Genomic DNA, 21,802 nt, shown 5'->3' on the forward strand with positions numbered 1-21,802 from the left:
AAATATATTCCTTTACTGATGCATTGCATACCGAAACTAGGTATGAGTTTGTATGGAAATATCRTTTTTATAACAGAAACCCAACTGAAGAATTCAGGTGAGATAATAAAATTGCTAAGATTTGTGCCTTAACAGCTTGCAAAGGAAATACACTTGTAAGTGACACTACTAATAGCTGCATTTGTGAATGTCCAAATGCTACTAACACAGGGATGTTTTTTTAAAAGTCTCTCCAGAAACAGGTATTAACAAACCTCTGGGGCATAATACTGTAAAATTAAATCTACCCACAAAAATTTACTACAGAAGTTTCAAATTGTAGCTTTGAGGAATAATAACCGTAAAGAATTTATTCTTTTTTATTTTAGGCAGGTGGATATTGATGAACTATTGTTGAACTAATTCAGAAAAAAATGCCGTTTTTTTAATGTAAAATGTTCAGATTTGTAGAGATCATTAGGAAGTCACAGAATCCTTAATTTGCCTTAACTTGTTGTGATTTAGTGATCCCGACTGTACAGCCCTGGCACTACGTATCAGTGTTGTTTCAAACAGTAACTCCCATAGCCAAACATCTACCCTAGATCACATGCAAGAATGGAGAACAATCAATTACAGGTATACCGTAAAATTGTCAGAATCACTGTAACTGCCACCCTAATTGGCTGATTCTGGTCACAGGTCAAGCAWTCACCTGACTTGTAAGGAACATTTTTTTCTTACCTGCCTCACAATCTGATTGGGACACTTTATTAGAATCTGCATTGGCCACCAATCATCATCAGCCATACGATCCAAAAACCACTGCAGAAGATACATACTGTGTTAGTTTTGTTCCAAACTTGTTCTAGTCCAATCTTCYTTTTTGCATGATATTAAAGTCTGAAGAGAAATCGATGTTACTATTATTAAGAAATAGGCAAGTTTTAATCCAAGGGARATCTAAATGTCTTCTGTGCATGATTGAATAAAGGAAATAAAGATCAACAGCAGTAAACAGCGATATAGATTTATATCCAGTATCTTCTTATCCCTGTGCTCTGCATGCCATTAGAAAATTATCTGGAAGAACATACTCATCCTGCAAAGTGAYGCAAACAGAATAAAAACTGTGCTTACAATAAAGCATAAGCTGAAGGATCTTCTAGGATAGTGATAGGATTAAGCAGTGCTTCCCAAATTAGATCCCTTTTGCATTTTAACACATGGAAAAGCCTTATGGCCTCCAGACACCCAAAATTATAAAACTAACAGAGAATGAYTCATTCCAAGTTAGACTCAGCAAGTAATACAGCTGAGTCTTCTGACCCCCAGAACTTCTTTGTTTGAGTCACAAGGAAAGACAGTTTAAAATAAAGAATCAACRTTCTTATTTTTTATTTTAATTGTACCTGAGTATTTGTTCCTATATTAAATGTCTTCCCYCAAACATCTTAGGACTACTGAGACACTTTTATCACCCAGATACTGAATRTCACATAATTTATCAACCTAGAAACAATTTATAAAAGAATAAGCAATTTAATTCCTTTCTGCTGAATGAAGTCTAATGCAGTTCAGTCTATGCTGGGCTCCTTGTACATTTAAACTATCACAGAAACACTATCACAAACTTTTCTTCAGTATCTCAAAATTACTTTCAACAAGACCACAGCAAATTCTTTGTCTGTCTTTCCATGTCTCTTGTGTGATTTAAYTGAAACACATCTTAATTACAGAAATCACTACGCAATAATCACACAAATGAAGTGTTTGTGACACTGGGTCTTTCTTATTCCAATGACAAAATGCTTTTGGCTGTGGTCTCTACATAGGTTTCTGCAAATAAAAGTTAAATCATTCCCCAGAATCTGCAGTAATCAGAGAGGACGAATTTCATCTCATAGTGCACAAATACACCAAATACAGTAGTTCATAGTCCAAAATATTCCAGGGATACGAACCTCCAGGAAAGTTAAACAATATATAGAAAGTTGGTTTGTACTTTGCTGAGTTCCTAAGTCACTTACTTCACAAGCTGCCTGACTGTTATTAAACTGTTTTGTTAACAGTTCAATCCACTGAAGCATTGTAGGCTGTAAAAAGAAACACACAAAAAACTATAAATTCAAATAATAAATTCCAGAAGAATCTTTAAACATTTCTAAATGGTTCAGTAAAGCACCAAATCATAAGAATAGTTATAAACAATGAACATTTTATGAACAATTCATTGCACCTATAAAAAACTACCAGTCCATACATTTTTATACACACATTATATTGCATTATGCAGTACTCACTGTAAGTGTGGTAAATAACACTCTAAACATTAACTCTGAATTATCCATGCTACTTTTACAGCTCAAAATCCCACTTTAAAATGAAAAGTACAGATATGCTTTTCACTAGATTCATGCAGCTACTTAATGAGAATTTACAARTAAATAGAATACCTTTTCCTTTGAATGAATAAATGTCTCTAGTACAAAGGAAGTGCTTAACTGGAAAAAAAAAWTGCACCATTAATTTAGAATGCATGAATTAAAATGTAAACAAGGAAAAACTTAATAAAAAGTGATACACTTTTGAAATCCTTACCTTTGCTGTCATCAGAGAAACCGCTTTTGGATCTGGTAGTGTGCTTGGGATGCTACTACACAACTGCCACATAAACCTAGAGTCAGTAATTTTATTTGTTAATTAAAATAAATAATGATAATCTGCAAGAAGAAAAGAAGCATTAATATTACATTTTTAAAGAAAAACTTACCCAAAATATGTATGTTCAAAAATGTTCTTGTCTTGAAGGAACTGCATGTTATCATGCCATATCCACTGAAGAAAAAATGCTACCATCAGATACAAGGAAGCAGTTTATTTCACTACTTAAGCAYGATTTTAAAAATATTTAAATGATTGCCAAATCTAAAAAACMMMAWWTTTTTTTGTATGAATTATTTTTGGGAAYACTAGAATTGTCTCAAAGTTGTTTYATTCRYRCTATAATGAGTATTAGTTCTGCCTGCCACAGGACTACAGAACAGAGCTCCAAACCTTCTCTTCCTTTGACCTCATTCTTACAACTTCATTATTCAGATTTTTAGACTAAAATTTGGAGAACTGGTCCAACAAGTTTAGAAAGAACCACAGCTGAAGTTTAACCCAAAGCCTGATGAGCTCTTGAATTTCTGATAAATTCTTAAAGATTAAGATTTGCCTCTCTATCATTAAACCAGAGCATGATTTCATCCCAAGTCCCGCTGTTCCTCTCTCAGAAGTCAGGTTTTTGTTCAAATCAGTTCATAGTGGTTTTCACATCAAAATRGTTTAGAAATTTAACTCTGATAAAATCTATTAATATTTTTAACATTGRGAAGGATAAAAAGGACAATCTGATTTGCTGGCTAAGGATGAAGAGTCTTTATAAATTAAGAACCTAAAATGCGGCAATGCTAAAGCAACATTTCTGGCCAGAGGGAGCAGGGACATTGGATTTCCCAGGTGATAAAAAGGGATTTAACCCCTATACAGGTCAGACTGAGAAAATGTCTAAAATTCCCATAAATCCTAATTCCCTTCCTATCCCATGACAATCTCCTAAGGAAGCCAGTGAAATGGAAGGACTGTCACCTTAGTGATTTAAATTATTCTTGCCATCCTATGTTTATTCAGATTTCTGTTGCGTTTAGGGTCTCCTAGAGTGTTTTAAAATTGATGTTAAAACAAATCAACTTGTACCTCCAGCAATTCTGATGAAACATCAAATTTGTAGTCTTTGCCATTTTCCTCCTCTGGCTCCATCCGTTTATAAAACAGCATGTAAGCACTGTGTGTCTTGGAGAAAAAAACAACTGTATAATTTTTGCTTTGAGAGAGAAATCATGAAATCAGAAATTTATCATAGAACAAGTGTTTGGAAGAGAAATACCTTTTCAAAGGAGAAGTCCATAAACTTATCAGTAACAGAATCATAAGTTTTTGTCTGTCAAGAGAAAGTAAACCGATTTATTACAAGCTTTTTAATGCTTTGGTTAGTATCAGTTCCTGATAGTTCACTGGCACATTTATTACATGACATTTMCAAGGGGCTGCTGACAATTTAGTTCTTGTTCAAAGGAGTCTTGTTTCTTTTTTTCTTCTACAATYTCCTATTCTGATTTTTTCAAAACTGTTCTCCAACACTGTACCTTCATTCCAAGCAATTTCCTGGCTCATCCATCTCACTGACACATCTTCTTTATAAGCACCTAAAGGTATTTTATCGGTTTGCCAAACAAAGGAATTTTTTTGTTTTATTTCAGCATGTGTCTTTCCCAGACAAGGAAAGTTTTCCTATGCATAGGACTGCTTTAGTAAGATACTGTGTTATTCATAATGTGGTTTATATCATGACTACAGCTATAAATAATGATCAATTCAAGCACAACCTGAGAACATTTGAGTGTTTTTTGTATTAACAGTGTGTAAAAATATTCCAACTGATGTCACAGGCAGTGACACAAGGCACAGACAAAGATCAAAATGCCCTGTTTTTCCAGAATAAACCAAAGCTTGAAGTAATTATTCCTTCATCAATGATATGAGCAAAGCAGCCACCCAAGTAAGGATTCCTAAATTAGCTGCAGACTCACTTTTTTATRCCTGAATAAATGGTATGGTAAAAAGCAGATATAGTAAACAAATACCTCTTTGGAGAGATACTTCCCTAATTAACTGTGTTTTGTTAGTAATACCTGTACTACATTTCTGACAGATTTCTTTTAAAACCTCATAAAAATCCTCCCCCTGGATTGTAATAGATTGTAACAGATATTAAAATGCGACAAAACTGAGGTCATAACTTACAGTCATTTCTCCACCAAAACATTCAGAAGCAAGCTGGGCAGAATCAAAGGGTTTAACTTCAGCATCATTGAAAAGGTACCTGGAAGACAGGAAGAAACTCTGGAACAACTGCTGCTCATCTCCAGCATAAAGCCTAATGAGCAATGATTCCAATGATTTCCTCAGATTGAAATATTCCTATTAATTTCTAATGTCTTGTTTAGACSACAGCAAATGAAAATCTGGTCCCCAAAGTGACTTCCTTCCAATAAGGTCAGAGGAGGTTACTGCTGTGGATCCCACTGACCAGGGAGATTAGGCCTGGAGTTGGTATTGTTTCAAAAATGCTCCAAATGTTTCAAAAATGCTCTCCAAAAATATTCTAGAGAACAGGAAGAGAGGAAATCTTGTATCCTGTTCCAGAGCTTCAGTGAGAAATGGAGATACTACATCAGAAACAATGGGCAGAGTGTTCCCTGTTTTCTTGTGTCTCCTTGCAGGACCCTCCTCCTTTCCACGCCCATGTTCCTTCCCTTTTCTGAATTCTACATCCATAWATGTAGCTGGACCCTCATCCAAGGTCCAAGCAGATTTTTGAAGGGCAATCCATGAAATCTTTCATACTGGAATAATTAAAATCTAGTCCTGCCAGGAAGAAAGGCCTGGCTGTGGTGAAACTGGCACGGCATTCCCTGCCACCCCGTGTCTGAGGGACCACACAGCTACAACATACTAATTTGTAGGCTAATAAATTAATAAATTTATTTATAAATTAATAAATTAATACCCTTACACCTACCAAATTCCAGCATCCAGCTTTTCAGAGGAACCTACAGGATGCATCCCCTATATTACTGCATCTAACAAAGTTAACAAGCTTTAGTTATTAAAAATATGGAAATAAAAATTGCATAGCTCACCACTTGTTGTTTTTGTAAGCGTGAGGATTGACAATGTCCCTGATAAAACTGTAGTAATGCCCCCCATCTGCTGTTCCTGTGTGAACTGTCACACCAATCAGGTCATACTCGTAACTCTCAGTTTCTTTCAAATATCCACCATCTTCCTTAAAACCTGTCACAATGGAACACAATATTTAACCAGTTATTTCCCAAATGCCCAAACTTGAACACTGGCAACAAATTCTAATTCTTTGCAATTTCTCTCACACTTTAAAAACAAATTTAGGACAAATTCAAACTGAGCAGTATATGAAACCAAAAACTGGCTGGTTTTCTTATGCAAAATACAATGTGTATTAGGAATACTTTGGGAATATAGGTTGATTAAAGCTATGTTTGATTATAYTTTCTTTGTTTTCTTCTGTTCTGTATACAGGATGTGATACATAGATAAAAGAGCCAAAGTTTGTTGAATCCATGTCATGAGCATACCTTCTTTTCTGTCATTTTTTCCCATGAGGAAATCTTCAGTGTAGGGTGTCATATCCAAACGTAAAGGGAATGAAAAATGGGTATTGACTTTCTCCTTCATCATGGTCACCATATTAAATGTATATCTCATGGTGTTGAAGCTTAAAATACGAGGTAGTTTCTTAAAACACGCCCTGAAGGATGAGAAATAATCGTGGTTTACAAAAGCTCAATAGGCTGAATTGCATTTTCACTGAGATTTTAAACATTTATTTCAAYTGCAACATTGGAGATATGTTGCTAAGGCACATAAATATAAAATTCAGCTCTTATAATGCCCCAGARMAGGGCAGACTGACTGGCAGCAGGAAGGTCAAATTAAGCCCAYTGAACARTTCTATTTAGGCTGTCCCTGTACCYTGGAAGAAACATCAAATTCACCCTTATGTCAGGAACCAGAGTTTTCTAARATAGTATCATAAAATGAGTCATGAATGAATTCAACAATGCAAATCCCCTCACTGCAGGGAGTTACTTCCTTCCCAAAGACAAATTTCAAAGCAGAACACCTCCTGCATTAAATCTCACAAAAGTTGCAATAATGCTTTTCAGGTAAGTTACTCTTTCACCCATGTAATTTAAAACAATGAGGTTTAACAACTCTAATGAAGAAATCTGTTAGTTGCAATACAAAGACAACATAAATTTTTAATTGACTTTATAAGCAGACTTTTCGAAACAGGGAAGGATTTTTAAAGCTACTGATTTTAATTAAGAAATTAAAATAAAAATAAAATCGAAAGGTTTTAGTATGAAACCTATGGAATTATCCTGCACAATGAGTAACCAACCTCTGAAAGCAGTTAAACCCAAGATTAATATTTCAAATGGTACTAATTTTTTAATTTTTTTTAAATTAAAAAGTCATGAACGTTTCCCTGTGATCTCTTGCTAAGATACTTCAGATTCTKTGTTCTGGAAATTTTATTTCCTTCTTATTTCTGATTTGCACGGGGATGACATCTTTATAGGCCTACATAGCATAAACTGATTGAAAGRTAAGTCCTGTTCCATCTAAAGGATGAACAGGATGAAAAGAAATTATTCCAAATGTAATTTTACAGTAATTCACTAAAAAGAAACATTAAGAATGTGTAWTTCTTTTTAGCCACACCTTTTCTCAGCCCGCACTTTCTTCCCACAATGAGAACACGTGTACATGTTGTCACCTTCCAAGGTATCTTTAATAGTTACTTCATCAAGAGATTCCTACATGGAACAAACAAAARAGGAGTTCACATTTATCTTGGATATTTGTATGTTGTGCTTACATGGCCTGCTTTCCAAACCCTTCCCTTTCAATACTTTGATTTTCATTAACATGTCCTTAAGTTATGAAAATAAAGGTGGTAAAGAGYCCCAAGTTTTAAAAGAAGAGCACACACCTGAACTAAGAGTTTGACATGAAAATCAGATCCTAACCCACACACAGAATTAAGGAACCAACTCATAAAAATGGTACTCAATATTCCAAGCTGTCTCAAAGAATTCATATCCTTTAAATTCACATTTCAAGTGTGGGGATTAATGGTTGTTTAAGAAGCTTGAAAACATAGAATTATGCTGGCGTAAAGCTTTAAATTAACTTAGTAAGCAGTAGTACGTGTAAATGTTAAATCTCTTGACACTTACAGTTCTCATGTAAAATCATGTAAAATGGCCACAGGATATTTAAAACACAAGTAAATGGTGATTATTGACTGTAAAACAACAGTCAATGGCAAATGGCCCCAGCTGATGGCACATTGCACTGAAAAGATGGAACTAAATTACCTCATAATATCAACCTAAAACCACCCCAAAACTAGRGTGCAGGTAAAAAGCATCAACATATTCAAGTGTGTGTGGCAGGGTTTTATACCCTTTGTAACTGAGATCTATGAGACTCATCTCAGGCTGGCATTACTTACATAAATATTCTTCATATCTGCCACCTGGCACCTCACTGTGTAGAACTCCTCAGCTGTCTGACTCACATGCTCACAATCCTGAATAAATGCAAGAGAAAAGCAATGAAATAACTGGTTTTGTGAAGAYAGAAAAAAATCATCTTTAAAAGATAAAGGTAGAGAATGAACACTTACCAAAGAAACAACATTGTTTGTGATAACACCACCAAACAAACTTTTCACTGTATTTTTCTGTGAATAAATGAATAAATTCTGTCAAGGAAATTTGAGCAAATCTGTAAGTTTTAAAGCTCCCGTCTGCTCCCTCCTAATAACTCACCAGTTCTGGAGACATTTCCTCTATTTTTGTTATTAGGTCAGTGAAGAACTCAGTCATATCTTTCTGCTCTCCAGTGTTCAAAGGCTGCTTATCCATGGTGTAGGTTTTACAGAAAGGCCTTGGGTTGTAGGCCTTACATTCACTTTCCTTCGGATGGAAGGAATCAAACAAAACCAAATCAACACAAATCCTTTTATTTTGAAGTTACACAGATGTASTGCCCACACATATATGAATATCTGCTTTCAAAAATACATACTTCTACATACAATGTGCTTGTACAGCAAGATAGTTTCTTATATGCTTAAATATTTCTGATGAAACACAAAGCAATTTTTAACTAATTGATTACATTATACCAATAAAATATCCTTAATAAAATAGTATTAAAAATACTTAGTAAATAATTTCATAAAATGAATCATTAAAACAAAATATCTTGGCTGAAGATGTGACGTGCAGTTTCTGCATTATCTGCTCAGACACAAAATAAAATGTGAGAACATCAGTTTGTATTTATATATTTCTGGACATTGCTGACTAAAATCTTGCCAAGTACTCAATTCTCATYCAGACTCCTCTATGTTATCATCTASTTTCAACAGGATGTGTTTAGCCAGAGAAGAGAATTTGCAGCATAAAGCAATTCTTTAGAATGTATCTCCATTCCACTGCCTTGCACACTGGGAATGCAGGACTTTATTTACAGTTTTATTTTAAGAATGTGTAGCAAGACCCTACCTCCTGCAAATGTTGCCTGTTTTAGAACACAATCTTCAAGATTTATTTATTCAAGCGTATTTTCTGCTTATGTAAACACTTAATTTAATAATTTCTATGATACATGGCAAGCGTTAGAGGTCAAAATTCCTTTCCCCATTTGCCTTCAAAGTGGTTGTGAATTTCTTATACAAAACCAGCGTCAAGACACTCAACTCTAGTCAGTTGTTTTTTTTCACTATTTCAGAATTATTTCACTATTTTAACTGCAGTGAACACCTGTGAATTACTTAAAATTTGTTTGGTCCCAGAATCCCAAAATTTTCCTGTATTTCAATGGATTCATCTTTAAATATTGGAGCAAGGAAAACGCAATGACTAAAAAGAATGCATTTTATTTTTTCACCAGGGAAACTCCATGTCCCCAGCACATCTGTAATTCAATACCGTAGATTCACCTGAACTCTACAAAGAATCCTTTAAATATTTAAAATCCATACACAGGACTGCCCATTGTGRTCAGGGATACTTTCTACTGACCATTTCCCAAAAGCAGTCTGGGAACTGGTTCAGAGACAGCAGGACTGTCCCAAATTCCTACCTGGAGGGYTCCTGTAACAGTCAGACAAATCCCTCCTTGGGAAAATACAGTCAGGTACCCAGTTTCATACTGGTCCATTGCCTCAACTMTGGTTTTCTTGCCTTCCCTACCCTCCCCAAAACCAGGATGCTTTCTAAATACCCCGTTTCACACCTACCATTAGGTATGTAAACATCTTCTGGAGTTCCAGTAGAGTGGTCTTGTGTTTCATATCTTCTGAATACTACAARAAATTAATAAAAGGCTTCATCTTTTTGCTTATTTCTTTCCAAAAACAGACATATATAAGATGTAACATGCAAATAAAAACCCAACTACTTTCTTGTAGACAAGTAATAAAAATTACTGTGTACAAGAACACACAATCTACTATTTTACACCTATATTCTTCACACTTATTTTACACTTCTTTTGGTGCTTTTTTGCCAAGTCAGTACTAAACCTGAGACAAAAAAATAACTCTACGCTCTAAAAATCTATTGGAGCTAGGAGCTTTTGAGAAGTTAGTACACAGTATTAGTAAGTTGCAAGTAGTTTTTTTTCAATTCACGGATGTTCTGAACAACCCTCTACATAATGCATTTCCTGTACAGACCAGCAGCTTCTCTTCTACTTTATTATCATTTATAAACAGCAACTCCAGAAGTTACAAGACAAGTACCAGAAATTAACAATAACAGAAAATTATAAGGTCACTGCTAATTAGGGTKTTTCACCCATTATATTTGCCCTGCTGATGTTAGGAAACAAAATGATGTTTTCTCTCTTACAAGAAAGAGCTAAAAATAGTAATATTGCTTTTCTGGAAGTTAACCAGTGTATAATAATTTACAGGACCTGTGTACTTCCAGCAGCATGTGATACATGCTCTGGGATTTTATAAACATTCATGAAAAAACATGTCAACAAAATGGTAACTTAAGAATTAAGAAACAACAAACATAACCGCAAAATAAAACATAACAAAATTCACATAACCGCAAATTTGAATCAACCTAGTTGAAAGCAATAGAAATATGATTCCTAGAACATTATTTATTTCAATGCCACCCTAAGAACCTACTACATTAAATACTTAAGAAAACCCCTCTTCCCTTTAGACACCAGCAAAAGAATCCAACTGAACAAAAAGCAATCTAACTGCTGAAGAAATATATTTTATCTAGAAGTAAGTTTTAGAAGCAAATTTTTTTTTTTACATTTGCACTGATTCTAAGTGTAAATTTCTATCCAAATATACACTAGGAACACCCAAGCTTCACACTCACCTTTGCAGTGAAAATGGCTTGTCTGGCCTCTGGGATCATGTACAGCTGCTGAATAGTGGAGGCCAAGTARCATGTGGCTCCAAGGTTGGTTAAACCCACAAATCTACACTCAGCACGAACATCATCATGGGGCCAATAATCCCACTTGTAAGGTGCATGGGAAGCTGTGAAAAACAGGAATGACACAGGCAGGAAAACAATAAGTTCAAAATGCAATTTGCAAAAATAGAAATACAGTTAAAAGCTTTATGCTCACAGCAATAAAATGTCACCTGTTATGCATTGTACATCTACAGGCATGAGCCAGACTGTGACTGATTTTTAGGAAAACGGATTATATATTCCTCAAGAAAATCTTTAAAATCTTTGGATACACAGCAGCCTTCCTGCCACACCACTTGGGCTGCAAGGGGCTCGCTGTGCTCTCCAAAGCAACAAGTGAATGAGATTGAAAAAGACATTTTCTTTTCCTCAAAGCTTTCTATTCCTCTGTATTTCAKACTAGATGTAGACATGGATGTCTTACACAGGGAGGCACCAGACATGTTTGGTAGGTCTGAGTGACTCTTTAATGAACCTTGTTCTGACATGGCTGCCAAGAAATCAGAAGAACGCAAAGTTCTCCTCATCTGCCAGTCAGAAAGATGGTAACCAGCTCAGACAATCTTCTATGGTATTCAAGAAACTGGACACAAAAACCTGCAATGTATCTAGTTTTGCTATTCATCCCCAAAGATATCATTCTCCAAAAACCCAGAGTATCCCACAAAYAATTCAGCACCTCTACTGAAGTGTATCTTGAGATAAAGAGGAAAAAAATCCCCAGAAATCTGTGGATTTATTTTACAATCCATAAAACCTCATAAAAGTGGGGTTCAAGATTTAAACTTTAAATCCTTAATTATTTTGTCACAGATGAAACACTCACTAAGTATTCTTCTCAATTCATATTATCAGATCGAAATTCAGGAAACTATTTAGCATCCTCACATCTTCAGAGACCAGACCCACAAGATGTTCTCTTGCACAAAAATAATAGTTGCAATCTTCATTTTGGCATTGGCATCAAAACAACTATTAGCCTCAATGCTTCAAGGAGGGAAGGAAAGAGGTTTAATTCTCCTGTTTCAGCAAATCTCAGTGGTGTGACCTCGGGTTACCTGGTTACACTGGCTGGTCAGCCAGCTGAAACAAAGCTCCCCTGCATGTTTCACCTCCCACAGAAGGTCATTAGCATGGCAGAATAATACAAAATTCCCTCCCTTCATTGCAATCCCTAAATTACAACATCCTAATTCCCYCTTTCTGATGTAAGGACTCAGCATYTATCACTGCTCCRAGCTCATCAMGCCRTAATTGCAAAGCAATCAGATGACTTCTTCSTACTTCACAAAGCAGCTGGGAGTATCTGCCACCTCCTTCCATCTGACAAAGAGCATYCAGGAATTTGACATGGACTTTCTCAAGACAATCATGTGTTCCCCACCCTGGGATTTTTTAAGTGATTTGTCTTTATTTGTGTAATACAATTTTTCCTCCYTCCACATGGATTTTAACTAGAAAGGCAAATTTGAGGCTCATTGATGTCTGTCTGCTTTATGCCTCACTGTTGTTATAGAAACCAGCTTTTTCTCAGGAAGAGATGGGGAAACTTGAAACCAAACTTGCAATATTCACATTCTATTTTCAGCAAAACAGAGCTGAATCTTTTCCTCTCAAAATGACCRTGCATTTCTCTGTATTCCACCTTCTGATGATGCTCCTACTGCACCCATAACACCAGACACAATCTTAAAACTTCCTGGAAAGCAAAGCACCTGGTCTTTGAACTGAAGGGTTTCATCAGCAAAACTCCAAAACACAGCAAGGAATTTAAGAACAACTGAAGGCAACTAAATCCACTCTTCGGTAAGATCAGCCTGAATGAATTGTGAACCCGCCCTGTTTAAGGAACCATACTAAAACCAAAGACAGGATGGAAATATCTAGTAATTTCCTTAATGTTTCTCCTAACAAGAATGGAGAGATAGGCCTAAGAGTAAGATTTTTGGAAGACTAATAAGATTATAGGGAAAACAATGTGGAAAACACCAGTTTTAATCTCTGGATCACRTCAATGGAATAAAAAGCCTTTAAACAAATGAGTTATCMCAAGTCCTGTGTTGGGTGCATATYACAGAGACAACAGCATTCTGCCTGTTGTAATAAAATTAACATTCATGCAAGTGAGAAATACTGGACATGGAGCARGAGCACACAGCAGATGGCTCTGGAGAACTCAGGAAGGAGCAAACAATTTAGAGAAGAGTATTTAGAAGAAAGTAACAGCTGTGGCAAATGTTACAGAAAACTTCAGCATCAAGGAATTACTGGGACTTGGTGCGAGGAAAACACTAATTGTAAAAAATGAATGAATGCACCTGGAGAGATACAGACAATTTCAGCAGCAGATAATGTGCTCACAGCAAACATAAATATCCAATATTTTCACAAAATATATTCTTTGTAATATTTCTTCTGAGCACAGGAGCCCTTGGAAAGCCCCAGRCATATGAAAATGGAACACAGAACATTATTATGATCAGATTTCTCTTTTTCTTCCTGAATTGTAAAACACTAAAATCAATTCCATAGATTATAATAAATTACAGAACCTCAGGTTACAGGAATTTAAACTGGGCATGTGAAAGGAAATTTAGCAAGCTAAAAATGCRTAATGAGGATTTGCAAATCAAAGATAAAATATTAACTAACTTGAAATTTTGGTAATTTCCATATTATACATAGGAATTGTGGTTCCAAAAGGCAGGAAGCATGAAAGCCAAGAGGCACTGCTGAACTGCTTTAGCTCTGCATGCAGATATCTGGGTACAGACTGAAGTCAACTACAATGATATCAGAGCCTCTGAAAACATGACAATGCTGTTCACAGCCAGTTCTCCAGTACCTTGGTGTGRTTTATATATAAATATTCCATGTTTCTTCATGTTAGAAAGGGAAAAGGGAAATTAAAATCCAGCACAAGCTGATGAAATGTGTGAAATCCAATGTTACCCATGTGTAGGTATCATTTATCAGTACTATATATTTTCCATAATGCATATKTAAGAACAGGTCACATGAAAATTATTCATGGGATTAGGTTTTCTAGGTGAGCGAAAGATGCCGACACCTGCTGTGTGACACTACCCCAGGGGATGGGGGATAAATTACAGAGGTATAAAGCAGAGYTCCCAGAGCAGGGTTAGTGGCCACAAACCACTCCAAAGCTGTGACTGAAGGCTCTTACACTGCATGTGCTGTGCCATGACCCAGTTGTGGAGCAGCCTGTAGTTCTCCACAGAGCCTTTCACCATTTCCACCAACAAGTCGTAAGCAGCAGCCCTGGAGGAGTGGGACTTGCACTTTGGCTGTTGTCTGTCCTTCAGACTGGGCAGCAAGAACAGGAGATTGAAGATGTCCCTCAGAAACTCCTGTAAAACAGTTAAACTGGCACATTTAGCAGCTTGAAATTTATTCTATGAAGATAAATCATGTATTAACAATTTTCTAGGAACTTCTGTAGACTYTGCAGACCTCTATCATACAGAACTTTCTGATTTGAATAAAAATTCTGAATCACAAATTTCARAAACTTACTTTATACTGCATAAAGTGCACTGTAACCATATTAGTAGTCTAAAGAGGAACACGTCCATTGGAAAAGAGTAACAAAATATGACTGATTTTATGATTGATAACTTAATTTGACAAGCCAGACATATGTATGTTCAGGAACTTTAAGACTAGCTACTTCTAGTGAAGAAAAGGCAAAGCAGAACATGCATTTGCTAGTGTATTTTCGTGGACATTTTTTCACCAGCCTTTGCTCAGAGGGAAGCACAGCACACAGAGGGTTTCACAGTCCTGTTCTATTGCACTGAACACAATACAAAACTCTTCACTAACACATTTGATAATGTGCAGTTAACAGCTGTTCTTAACTGTACACAGAATTTTAAAAAATACTAGATGATGACTTGGAAAATGTACAAASTCTCTGCCTCTCAGCAAAGAGAAGTTTGCTGTGAAACACTGCTCTGTTCAGATCCATCAGTGATTTCTCAAATCACATTTTTGGCCTCCTTGTGACACACTCCATGCACACAATGTGCTTTAGGATTCTGGGTAGTATCATTCCTTTCTACTTAAGCTTCCCATTTCCTTTCTTCTTATGCTTTCCATACATCCAAGCTATGGAAATCCAACCTTTGTGTGCCTCTATTTTACTTTCTAAATCCTCCTCCACACTGAACTCTGAATTGRATTCTTACTCTTAATTAAATCTGCAAGCTCTCCACACTTAAACTACACTTACCCACGAGAACTACAGCAGCAGCTTTTTTAAATGCTGTCACATGTCAGCAATGTCACATTTGGACAATCAAATTACCTTCAGGACCACTTTATGGTAACAGAGTCAACAGACAGGATATAAACAACATCATTAGACAGACACAGGGCCTATTTTTCAGGTGAAACCTCACTAAAGGCCCAGTAATAAGTTCTGTACAGTCTACAGAAAAAAWCATCAGTCTAAATCAGTTTTTACACACAATTTGGGAACTATATTATGTTAAAAAAACAAAGAGAAAATAAGAACTTTYTATCAGCTTCCCCTGCCTCACCACCGCCCCATCCTACAAACACATGTGGAATGCAATATTCATGTAACACATGTCTGCCACTGCACATATAAAGCTTAAATGTTACTTTTAGCTCAGACTGTCCCAGGATATGGTCAAAATCAGCTATTTTAAAGGACTTAAACCCATTAAGGTTCATCAACAGCAAAAACATCTGAAGATAATAAGTGAGAATAAATAAAACTTCAGGGATGTTAAGTGCTCTATCCTGGAAGGGGAAGGGGAGTTAGAAAGTTAGAAGGGGAAGAGACTGTAYGTACTACTTGTTAATAAAAGAATATGTGTGGTTTTGTCCATCATCCTAAGGCTAGAAATATAATCTATTTTCATATATTSAGTCCTGCAATGAAAATGTTATACAGAAGATATTATTTTGATGTCTTAGGAGTCTTTCAGTGTCCTTCTCACCTGGCCTTCCCGAGAAAATTTGAAGGGTGGTTTGTGCTTAATAACACTCGTCGCAAGGCGAAGCAGTCCTGTGAGCCCATCATCTTCTATGTTACCATCCTGATGGTCAAGGATTTCTCTGCTATATATACACACACACAGAAAAAAATGTTTCAACTCTACCCCACTAACAGTAAATATATGCAAATTACAAGTGAGATTACTGTGGACAAAGCTCACCTCCTAATGCAGTCAGCAAGGTGTCTCGCCAGTGCATCTAAATCAAGCAGGGTTGTCTGATTCAAAATAAAGAAAATGGAATACAAATGAGAAATAATTATGGACYTATTTTGGAAGAAATTTTATTATTGCACACAGAAAAACAGAGACAATTAAAACTCATTTTCAAGCATGCTCTAAGTATGTTTTCTAACTTGTGTTAAGTGGCTGTTAACTGAATTTAACTCTTTCAGTTTTAATCAAATACTTGATTAGCTCTTCCTTGGAATACTGAAATTATCAACAGTGAATCAATCTCACAGGTGATTACAGTATTCCCATGTCAGTGACTTTCAACTAAGTTCACCTTCTTTGTTCTAACAACCTCCCTTTCTTGACTCTACAGAGTCACTACCTGAAGCCTCCAAGAGCCACTAAATACAMATCAGAGCAGGGAAARCTGGTTGATGGGAAAGATCCAAGACTTGTTCACAGCAGTTTATCATATCTTATGAAAAAATGTCTGAAGACACAAATTAAAAGAAGCAAACATTGATAGGAACGCAAAGCAAACCTACCTGACTTGCATCTTTGACATGAATGTTATCAATCAGTTTGCACAGCAGCCAAAAATATTCTTTGCAACCAGGTCGCAGCACAGTTTCCTCTTCATAATCCTCTATCTGTGGAAAGAAATTGCTTTTGTTCTGAAGTACAAGACAAAATAACTGTTTATTAAAAATCCCAGTGAACACAGTAACTGTGTTATGAGAGTATTACTTTCTTCAAGCCTCTAAGGTAACTATATGAACCATGTATTTTACAATGGTAACAGTGTGTGCTCTATTTTTTTCTGTAATATTCATTCATTTTCTTGAAAAATTGCCTGGATAATCTGCTAGACCTGTAAAAAAGTTACAGAATAGTGTGGAGGACATCCCATCCACTGCAAATCGCAAAAACATTCAGTACCAGACTGGACAAAACATGAGAAACTTGGACTGATTTCAGTACTAGTTAACATAGACCTAATTTTAAACTCTTCTGAAAATGAGACAAATATTGCAAAATCTTCTGTAGATTGTTCACTTTAACTCTCTTTATAAATATCTGTTACGTGGATATTGAAATTCAAGAATAATAGCACTCCCTAAAAGCTGCTCTGCATCTCTCCAGGCACAGCCAAGCTGTATTTTACTGCAGTGTCACAGTTGAAACACCTCTGAGAAATTTCTGGAAACAGCTAAACCTGAAGTCTTAATATCTCTGTGTATCTGAAACAGCATGTTAGACATAATGATAATGTGCTACCATTTTTAATTTTTATATTAAAAAAGTATATTTAAATATATCTTTAATAAAGTCCTGTCACGTCTTAAATTCTTACCCTAATTGGTTTCAGAGCTTGAGCATCAGGGAGAAATTTTAACAAGGTTGATGCAGCCAGCAGGAGAAAGGAGCGATTGATTGAGTCTCCCCCATCCAGACCAGAGAGAGATAATTTGTACAAACCATTGCAAGACTCATGGCGAACTGCAGTCTGTAGGAAAAACAATAAAACTGAATGATTACACACATTATTTGGAAGATATTTCTTTTTGTGCATTTTTCTTTCATAGGTATGTAATTGCCCCTAATAATATCTACCTGGTTATCAGGGTAGAATAGGCCTTTCTAAAAATTGGTATTACAAATAATGTGGATTGAAATTGCTTATGGAAAAATGCAAAATACATTTTTCTAATTAAAAAGATGATTTGTCTGTGCCCTGTGTCACATGAGTTATGTATTTTCTAAAGGGAAGATTACAGCAACTAGAATAGAAAACAGCACATTTGGCAAATCAAGGAAATCTAYGTGAATCCCAAATTTACACTTATTCATTCCTAAATATTAATTAATTAAATTTCACTAGAACTACTTTCTTCTTTCTTTTATTAAGAAATYCACAGTCTATCTCTAATCCAGCTTTGGAAGTTTGCATTCTCTCATTTCCAGGGATTTTAATGAAGTCAGCCTGTAAGCTTTTTCTGTGCTTGAGTAATAAAGCAATAGATAAGAATTATCACATCATTTCCACATTGCACCTTTAAGCAATAACTAGTAAACACAAAAATTTTCTACTGTGAATATGCTGATGCAATTTTCAAGCTTTTATTACATTAAAAAAAACTACTTAAAGCTAGACAAAGGTTTGGCCGTAACAATGTTTGTATCAATTCTCATTCACCTCACTCTGTGATTCTAGGTATAGCAAAATAAATAAATAAATAAAAAGTAAAAACATGACAAAGGATGTACATTTAAACTAATTCAAGTCAGGTGGCACCACTCAAGAGATTTCAACAGATTACCCAGAAATTGTAACAAATTACAAGGAAAAAATGACCTTCAAACAGAAGACAAGAACAAAGGTCACAGGTATAACCTGGTTTGGCATTGACCACAGATGTGCCACCTCACAACAATCACTTATAACACAGCCCTGCAAGTAACTCAGTCAGATCCTGCCTCTTTTTTGCAGGAAACTGCAGGTCTTGCATTGAATGGCAAACCAAAGTGAATGGCAGTATTTAGGAATGGAATCACCTCCCCTTTACCATACCTCTGGAATAAGAAGGGTAAGTTTTTTGAGCCAGTCCTGCAAATGATCACTGTCRGCCAGACTGGATTTCACCAAGGAGCAGCAGTGAGCCCAGCTCACCAAGAGCCACATGGAATAGTGAGTGACTGAAAGGGAAGGAGAGAAATCCCACTGTAAATAACAGCAAAGGCTTTTTGGGTGGAAGGGTTGCACTAAAATGACATTTATTTCAGTCACATTAACAGGCAAGACCAAATCTTTCCTGGCACATAGGATATAACCTAAACTCARGGCTTTACCAATATGCCCATTAAATACTGACCACTGTACTAATGATTTATTTAGATTAAACATTACCAGTGAGGGGCACAATCCTTTCCTGTATCTCTGCCTCTTAATCAGTAGCTGGTGCTGCATATCTTCACACTTCTTTCCTATGGCCACGTTTGTGTTGCCTCAAACAAAAATTTCTTTTCAATCATCTTGCAGCCCCCAAGTAAGTTTGAAAAATCTTAGGTAGAATCTTTCTATTGCAAGAATGAGTATTTTGGTGTTAGACTCTGTCTAGTGTCATCTTTCTTYCAGTACTAAGGCAAGCATGGTTTCAAGGACAACACTTGCAAATACCCCATTTTTTAAAGAAATTACCAGTGGAGAAACCACTTTTCATCTTCAATTATTTAGGAGACAGACTGCCACCAGCAAGAACCCAAGCACAGACCCACCCAATGACAGCAGTTGCTSGAGCCAKKATGTACTGGGGTTTGCTCACAGCMAACAAGGCCTGAACACTCCCAATTACAGAGATGTCCCAGGGTGYCCAGGACAGCTTTTAATGGGATGGGATCCCTCCTGCCTCGGCAATGAAGCTGCTTCTCTTGGCAGGAAAAAGAAARCTGCTCTTGGMATAAAGTCTAATTTMAATTTTTCAGGTGCAACAAGAGTTTATTCTTCATCTTCTCCTTAACTTCCACCTGAATTTCTTGTTTTCCTCTTTGCAAACTGTTACATTTTGGTAAGATTCAGCTTGGATACCTCTGCCATTGATTATTAATGCAGGATAAAGAGCTGCATGTGACTTGTTTGTGTTTCCTCTTCTCCCTACTGAAGCCACTTAGGCTGAAAATTCTCATAGGGAATTTCTGCCACAAGCCCAATCAGGAATATTTAGGCAAGAGGGATGCAGCTACATGGAAGAAACTCACTGAGTAGAACATGCTTCCAAACCCTGCCCCAGCTTCACTCCCAAAACAACACTGAATTTTCCCCCTGCCTAGTCTTATATAAAGTTTAGGGATCAGGGCCAGGAGCAGGAATTGGGGAAAATYTAGTTGGGATTTAGCACGTAAAATGGATCGGGAAAACTTGGACCAGATTTCAGCCARAAACGGGACCGGGGAAAAACTCCCGACAGCATTTCTCTGGGAAACCCGCTCAGGGGAAAATATGGACCGGATTTTGCCCGGAATCAGGATAGAGGAAAAACCTGACGGGACTTCTCCCGGAAAGTGGCTTGGGGAAAAACCTGGACTGGATTTCACCCAAAATCCAGATCGGGGGAAAACCCGGACTAGATTTCCCCTGGAAGGTGGATCGGGGAATACCCGCGATCGGATTTCACCCTAAATCCTGACTGCAGAGAAAACCCGGACTGGCTTTAAGCCAGAAAGTGGATCGGGGAAAAGCTGCATCAGATTTTCTTATCAAAACATGGGTTGTTCCCTGGAGTTCTAAGGGTGGAATAAATCAAAATCATAACTTATTCTCATCAATTTACTGTTCCTATTATTAGTTCTTGACACAGCTGTTTTGCAGCACTGACCTTCATGCCTTGATCTGTGATCAGACTGAGCCTTCAACACCCTGATGGGAAGAAGATAAAATCATTGGAACTGTATCACAGAACACACCAGATTATCACTTAGAAATACAGGTACCCACCAGGTACACCACAGTTACTTTTAAGTAACCACATGGAAAATAATTCATCTTAAAATAATTAATTTCTTGCAGTATTCAAAACTAGCAACAATAATAAAACTACCAAAACCTTCAAGTCACCCCCATAAAGCTTTACTGACTGTAGGACTAAAAGTCAAGAAGTACCCACAATCCTTTTATTTTATCCAAAATAGAGATGTCAAACAGCTAAGAACTACCCATACCAAAGAAATCTAGTTTTCTYCATAAAGAAACCACACTTTGAATCAATATTTGCCRACTTTAAATGTTTATATTTATTTATTTACATTTTATTAATTGCAACAAAAGGTTATGAAACCAAAAATAGAGCATATATCCTTAAAATTATTCCTGCAGCTTAACTAGAGGTTGAAGTAAGCACACTTGCAGACTTGAMTGGAAATGTTCTGAATACCCTTAACAATGTTTTAAAAATCTGGTAAAATACACTACCCATTACTTGCAGTCAAGCAATTTTACAACACCAATGTAGCAAAAACCTGACCTCCCCAGCATCAGCCTGACTGCCACAAWGCAGCCTTACACAGAATTGCTTTTCTCAGGACAAAAAGGCAACAGGACCAAAAATCTCCAGTAGGTAAAATTTTGCCTTCAGTATCTGCACAATAGCTAAAAACAGTAATTTCAGCAGGATGGAAAAAATAAGTCAAAACTGGCAGACGACTAAACAACATAAAACTGAATTTATTTCAATTTCTCCTTTATGCTGTCTTGAAATTGAGAATTCTCTGGAGAAAATAAAGTGATTTTGCCATAAGAATTTATAAGAGCATGTCATATATGGTTTATATATWACACCCTGACCAGAGTTCTCACCCCTCTCCTCTCTGCCACTCCTTTGAGGGCAGGATAACCACCGCAGGAGGTGACTAAGAAAAGCAAGTCTA

At 36.4% G+C, this 21,802-nt stretch overlaps 1 protein-coding gene across 5 annotated transcripts in view; it reads right to left on the bottom strand.

Annotated features, from left to right (window-relative positions):
• Positions 1 to 21,802, bottom strand: part of USP34 (ubiquitin specific peptidase 34) — a 110,199-nt gene that overhangs the window by 19,904 nt on the left and 68,493 nt on the right. For 3 of the 5 annotated variants that reach the window (XM_057382575.1, XM_057382583.1, XM_057382567.1), the window contains exons 36-58: positions 20,755 to 20,795; positions 18,954 to 19,078; positions 17,736 to 17,888; positions 16,927 to 17,031; positions 16,370 to 16,425; positions 16,151 to 16,271; positions 14,347 to 14,530; positions 11,058 to 11,221; positions 9,947 to 10,012; positions 8,469 to 8,615; positions 8,324 to 8,380; positions 8,150 to 8,227; positions 7,354 to 7,448; positions 6,201 to 6,373; positions 5,727 to 5,880; positions 4,828 to 4,906; positions 3,911 to 3,964; positions 3,721 to 3,816; positions 2,753 to 2,817; positions 2,581 to 2,656; positions 2,436 to 2,483; positions 2,010 to 2,075; positions 724 to 804 (exon numbers count right to left, since the gene is read on the bottom strand). In XM_057382575.1, coding sequence (XP_057238558.1) covers positions 724 to 804; positions 2,010 to 2,075; positions 2,436 to 2,483; positions 2,581 to 2,656; positions 2,753 to 2,817; positions 3,721 to 3,816; positions 3,911 to 3,964; positions 4,828 to 4,906; positions 5,727 to 5,880; positions 6,201 to 6,373; positions 7,354 to 7,448; positions 8,150 to 8,227; positions 8,324 to 8,380; positions 8,469 to 8,615; positions 9,947 to 10,012; positions 11,058 to 11,221; positions 14,347 to 14,530; positions 16,151 to 16,271; positions 16,370 to 16,425; positions 16,927 to 17,031; positions 17,736 to 17,888; positions 18,954 to 19,078; positions 20,755 to 20,795 — 2,284 coding nt within the window. Of the gene's footprint in view, positions 1 to 723; positions 805 to 1,943; positions 2,076 to 2,435; positions 2,484 to 2,580; positions 2,657 to 2,752; positions 2,818 to 3,720; positions 3,817 to 3,910; positions 3,965 to 4,827; positions 4,907 to 5,726; positions 5,881 to 6,200; positions 6,374 to 7,353; positions 7,449 to 8,149; positions 8,228 to 8,323; positions 8,381 to 8,468; positions 8,616 to 9,946; positions 10,013 to 11,057; positions 11,222 to 14,346; positions 14,531 to 16,150; positions 16,272 to 16,369; positions 16,426 to 16,926; positions 17,032 to 17,735; positions 17,889 to 18,953; positions 19,079 to 20,754; positions 20,796 to 21,802 lie in introns of all 5 variants that reach the window. The other 2 variants (XM_057382559.1, XM_057382550.1) reach the window with 1 other exon arrangement.

Source organism: Malurus melanocephalus, unplaced genomic scaffold (assembly GCF_030028575.1).
Source record: "Malurus melanocephalus ecotype Western Australia unplaced genomic scaffold, MMel_1.1 scaffold_13, whole genome shotgun sequence".
Taxonomy (NCBI): domain Eukaryota; kingdom Metazoa; phylum Chordata; class Aves; order Passeriformes; family Maluridae; genus Malurus; species Malurus melanocephalus.